Source organism: Triticum dicoccoides, chromosome 6B, assembly GCF_002162155.2.
Source record: "Triticum dicoccoides isolate Atlit2015 ecotype Zavitan chromosome 6B, WEW_v2.0, whole genome shotgun sequence".
In the NCBI taxonomy this organism is placed as follows: Eukaryota; Viridiplantae; Streptophyta; class Magnoliopsida; order Poales; family Poaceae; genus Triticum; species Triticum dicoccoides.
The window spans coordinates 172,150,582-172,156,320 of record NC_041391.1 but is presented as its reverse complement, the minus strand read 5'-3'; the positions used below and the strand labels follow the sequence as shown (position 1 = coordinate 172,156,320).

General features: G+C 54.6%; 1 protein-coding gene across 1 annotated transcript; it reads left to right on the top strand.

The window, feature by feature from the left end:
- The first annotated feature begins 337 nt into the window (after positions 1-337).
- LOC119324488 (receptor-like protein 2) lies at positions 338-2,476 on the top strand. The gene is made up of 2 exons (XM_037598280.1): positions 338-2,251; positions 2,326-2,476. The coding sequence occupies exons 1-2, from the start codon at positions 494-496 to the stop codon at positions 2,338-2,340; spliced, it is 1,773 nt and encodes a 590-aa protein (XP_037454177.1). The 5' UTR covers positions 338-493; the 3' UTR covers positions 2,341-2,476.
- Positions 2,477-5,739: the final 3,263 nt, after the last annotated feature.

The following is a 5,739-nucleotide window of genomic DNA, read 5'->3' as shown; positions in this document are numbered from 1 at the left end:
TCAGATACCGAGGGCCCTGAGGCCTCCAGAAAAATCCTAAAATGGAACAATGACTGTGAGTGTGAGTGGTAGGTGAGCGGCTGCAATCTTAAAAGAGAAGATCGCATCCGAGTAGGAAGGAGGCTCGCAGCAAACTTGCACCAACAGCCAGCCACAGTCAACGACCAACGTGCACAGACGCTATCTGCACGTGATCCACACCCACCCACGCGGGACTTTCCTGCCTGGGTACCGCGAGACTTTGCTGGGGCACGACCACCACAAAGACGACATCACCCAAGAAAATATATTCAACAGAAATGGCAAGTTCCCATTCCCCACGAGGTTTGATTGGATCAGAATGGGCAATTCCGTTCTCAACTTCTCATGCTCTTCCTTCCTCATTAGACCTCACCGCACAGCAAGAATCTGGTTTCCACGCTAGCTTTCACCATACCACCACGCAGCCAACTCTGCTCTCCACACAGCAATCACACCAAGAAATTCCTTCCACATGCCTTCCCTTGGCTTGGCTCTTATGCTGCTGGCCTCTTTGATCTCTCCGGCGAGCTCCTGCACGGAGCAGGAGAAGATCTCCCTTCTCCGGCTCCTCGCCGGGCTCTCGTGGAACGGTGGCCTCGCGACGTCGTGGCGGAGCAACACCGACTGCTGCACATGGCAAGGGATCACCTGCAACCAAGATAGGAAGGTCACCGATGTTTCGCTGGATTCTCGAGGCCTCGAGGGGTCTATCTCGCCATCCCTCGGCAACCTCACCGAGCTCTTGCGCCTCAACCTGTCGCGCAACTCTTTGTCCGGCGCCTTGCCGCTGGAGTTGGTGTCATCCAGCAGCATAATCGTCCTTGACGTCAGCTTCAACCGCCTGACAGGGGCGCTGCATGAGCTGCCATCTTCAACCCCTGTGCGGCCTCTGCAGGTACTCAACATCTCAAGCAACTTATTTACAGGCCAGTTTCCGTCCACCACATGGAAAGCAATGGAGAATTTGGTCGCACTCAATGCCAGTAACAACAGCTTTACTGGGCAGATACCATCGACGCCATGTGCGAGCGCGCCATCTTTGGCCGTGCTTGAACTCAGTTTTAACAAATTCAGTGGAAATATCCCTCCAGGACTTGGTAATTGCTCCGTGCTGAAGATGCTCAGCACTGGCTACAACAACCTCTGTGGGACTCTTCCAGGCGAGCTCTTCAATGTTACCACGTTAGAGCACCTCTCTTTGCCTAACAATTGGTTAGACGGAGGTGTCAATGGCATCGGCAAGCTCACAAATCTGGTTACCCTTGATCTTGGGCAGAATGGTTTCAGTGGCAACATTCCAGAGTCTATAGGTGATCTGGAGAGATTGGAGGAGCTGCATTTGGAACACAACAATATGTCAGGGGAGCTGCCAACAGCTCTAAGCAACTGCACAAATCTCGTAACAATTGACCTCAACACCAACCGCTTCAGTGGAGAACTCAACAAGGTCAAGTTCGCGAGCCTGTCCAACCTAAGAAAATTAGATCTTCTTTTCAACGACTTCACCGGCACAATTCCAGAAAGCATATACTCCTGCACCAATCTGACTGCACTGCGACTATCTTACAATCAATTCCATGGTCAATTGTCAGAGAAAATAAGCAATCTGAAGTACCTCTCATTCCTATCACTTTCTAATAACTCGCTTACAAATATCACAAGGACACTTCAGATCCTTAGTAGTTCCAAGAGCCTCACTACCCTTTATATTGGATGCAACTTCCTGGATGAGACCATGCCACAGGATGACAGCATTGATGGTTTTGAGAACCTTCAGGTTCTTTCCATGAGTGAGTGTTCATTGTCTGGAAAAATACCTGATTGGTTATCAAAGCTCACAAATTTGGGGATGCTATTTTTGCAAAGCAATCAACTAACTGGACCGGTACCTGACTGGATCAGCAGCCTGAACTTGCTCTTCTATCTAGACATATCAAACAACAGCTTTACAGGGGATATTCCAGCTGCCTTAATGGAGATGCCAATGCTGAGATCAGACAAGACTCCACCAAAGGTCTTCTTTGAGCTGCTTGTTTGGAACGAGAACACATTTATGCAGTACCTCATGCTCAGTGCTTTTCCTAAGGTGCTTAATCTAGCCATCAATAATTTCACTGGTGTGATCCCAGAGGAGATCGGACAGTTAAAAGGACTCATTTCACTGAACTTGAGCTCTAATGGATTTTCCGGAGGGATACCAGAACAGATCTGCAACCTCACGAACCTCCAGGTGCTTGACTTGTCTGGTAATCAACTCACTGGTACAATTCCAGCTGCACTGAAAAATCTGCATTTCCTTTCCAGATTCAATGTTTCTAATAATGACCTGGAAGGCCCTATTCCAAACGTCGGCCAGTTTAGCACATTTCCGGATTCTAGCTTTGGTGGAAACCCAAAACTGTGTAGCCCTATGATCACAAACCAATGTGGTTCAGCAGAAGCAGGTCCGGTCTCCACAAAACACATTGGTAATGAGGTTATCTTTGCAATCGCCTTTGGTATTTTCTTTGGTGTAGGAGTCCTATATGACCAGATAGTCTTAGCCAGATATTTTGGCTAAAGCCTTGTAATTTGTTCTCACTGCCCAAACCGTGTGAGCTCAAGTGGTTCTCAGTTCAGCAAGACGATGTCTGTGGCTCCTGCCCCAGCAAGATCAACATCCCTGGTAAATCCGGTATCTCGAGCTACAGGCATTCAATCTGTACAGCATGTAAATGAAAATAGTTAGCAAGTTAGGAAATATCAAGAGTGTGTAATCCTACTATTTTTTGTGGAGAATATATAACCAGTCTTTCACTATTTACTTTGTTAAAGGTGATTGGATGTTCATCCAGGATCAGTGATGAATACATATGATGCAAAATCGCCAGGGACAGCATACAACCATGAGAAAATTGCAGTTTAGCATACTAACATGCAGTTGAGACTTAACCAATTAAGCAGACTGGCAATTTTATAGATTAATTAATTCATCATGGAAAAAACAGGGTGGAACCCTATAACTCAATACAGCTGCCATCGAACTCAAACAACACACGCTGAGAGAAAATAAAAAATGTACTGGTAGGAGCTTGGGTCCTACCTGGCCTGGACCATAGGTTATAGGGGTGGGAGACTGGTTGGCGAGGAGGTGGGCGGTGCGTCGGCGCCGTAGTCGCGCGGGAGGAGGCGGCGGCTGAGAGGGAGAGGCGGCTAGGGTTAGGGATTCCGGCTCCTAAGGGGAGCCGGGCAATAGTTATGACTTATTGCTTAATTCCAAAAGATATCCTTATATCTGTTTATACAATCCTCGCTTGCTAATAAAAATAAGATAAGTTGGGCTAAGCCCCTAACTAGACGCGCCCAACGGGCCTCCTCCGGCTATAAGTGACGCCGGTCATAACATCTCTCCCCGCCTGCGCAAACAGCTCGTCCTCGAGCTAGAAGTCTGGAAAGTGTTGGTGGAACTCGTCAAGCTGCTCCCAAGTAGCGTCCTCCTCCGGAAGACCTTGCCACTGGATCAACAAGTGCCACACCCCGCGACGCTGCTGGACCTGCAACACCTTCGCCGGTCCTGGAAGAAGGCGCCCGTCGGAGATCGGAGGAAGCACTGTCGTGGTCGCCGGCGGGTCCCCTTGGAAGACCCCACATGGAAGACGTCATGGATGCGGGCACCGGCCGGAAGCTGAAGGCAGTAGGCCACCTTTCCGATGCGCTCCAGCACGGAAAATGGCCCGGCGTAGGGAGGACCCAGTTTGCGCTTCGCGCGCGGGTCGAGGGACTGCGTGGAACGGTGAAGGAGGCGCAGCCACACCCAGTTGCCCACCGCGAACTCCGCCTCGCGGTGGTGGGCGTCGTAGTAGTGCTTGGACAGCTGCTGGGCCTGTAGAAGTCGTTGGTGCACCTCTGCAAGCATCTCATCCCGGCTGCGAAGAAGGTCGCCAGCTGCCTCCGTCCTCGCCGTCTCGGGGTCAACCGGAAGGATGGGCGGGGGCGGTCGGCCATAGACCACCTCAAAAGGCGTCGCGCAGGGCGGAGTGGTATGAAGTGTTGTAGCAGTACTCCGCCCACGCGAGCCAGTCCACCCAAGCCCGAAGACGATCACCTGTAACATAACGCATATACATGGCAATCACCTTGTTGACCACCTCAGATTGGCCGTCCGTCTGCGGGTGGAAGGCCGTACTCAGCCGCAGCTTCACGCCCGCCAACCCGAAGAGGCCGCGCCAGACATGCCCCGTGAACACTGGGTCCCGGTCGCTGACGATCGAGGAGGGAAACCCATATAGGCGGACGATGCCGTCGAAGAAGGCACGCGCCACGAAGGCAGCCGTGTAGGGATGGCCGAGCGCGATGAAGTGTGCGTACTTGGAGAAGCGGTCGACCACCGTAAGGATGATGGACTTGCCGCCCACCTTGGGGAGGCCCTCAATGAAGTCCATGGAGATGTCGGCCCAAACCTGAGAGGGCACCTCCAGGGGCTGGAGCAGCCCGGCCGGTCGCAGCGTCTCCGTCTTGTTGCGCTGACACGTCAGGCAAGACCACACCCAACCGCGGACTAGGGCCCAGTCGCCGGGGATGTAGAAGTCAGCGCGGAGACGGTGCAGGGTCTTCTGCACGCCCTCGTGGCCGGCTGAGTGGGCCAACAGCAATACTTGGTCATGGAGGTCGCCATGATCCAGCATGAAAAGCCGGCGCCCGTGTAGGAGCAATCCATCCGCCAAGCGCCATGGCTCCTCCAAGTCGCCGGCGTCGAGGCGCTGCCGAAGGAGCTGAGCGTCCGTAGCGTCCGCGGTGGCCTGGCGGATGTCTTCAATGAGGGCGAAGGAGGGCCCCGAACGGATGCAGAGGGCTGCCCCCACGGAGTCGATGACGTCCGAGTCGGGATCGGCGTCGCGGCAGGACAGGGCATCGGCCACGGTGTTGAGGCGACCCGGGCGATACTCGACAGTGAAACCGAAGCCGAAGAATTTGCTGATCCACTGGGGCTGCGGCACGGTGGAGAGCCTCTAGTCCAATAAGAACTTGAGGCTGTAGTGATCCATGCAGATACGGAACGGCCTCCCCCAGAGATACGACCGCCAGTGACGCACGGCCTGCACCAAGCCAATGAGCTCCCTCTCATAGCCCGCGAGCTTATGATGGCGCGCGGCGAAGGGCCTACTGAAGAACGCAAGCGGCACGTCACCCTGATGAAGGACGGGGCCAAAGCCCACGCCCGAGGCGTCGCAGTCCACCATGAACGGCCTGTCGAAGTCGGGCATCTGGAGGACCGGACCTGGCTCGCTTCATATCACCTCCGAGGCACCGCACAGACTTGGTATTACGCTCTCGAGCAGGACGAGGGCAGCATGCCTCCATGGGAGCGTTTTCGCGAGCTTTGCCTCCTTCGCTTCGGGCCGCCGATACGCGGGAGCCGGCTGGCGGAGCTGGGCCGCCTACCCTTCACCTCCACGGTGCAGGACTTCGCCGACCGCTTCCAGGCCCTGGCGTGCCACGCGCCCGGCGTGACGGCTCGTCAGCGGGTTGAGCTCTTCATCGATGGTCTGCCCGATCATATCTGCGTGGACGTGGAGCTACGGGACCTCAAGACCTCCAGACGGCCATGTGCTATGCCCGCGCCTTCGAGCGTCGCACGCAGGCATTGCAGCAGGCGTCGCCGTCTCGGGGCGCCCGATAGCCTGCCAGGCCGCCCCAGACACCACCTGTACCGGGGCGTCCACCTCCGGCCGCTCCAGC

What these genes read in the sequence shown, in the direction of transcription:
- LOC119324488 (XM_037598280.1), top strand. Translation starts at nt 494, where the DNA reads ATGCCTTCCCTTGGCTTGGCTCTTATGCTGCTGGCCTCTTTGATCTCT.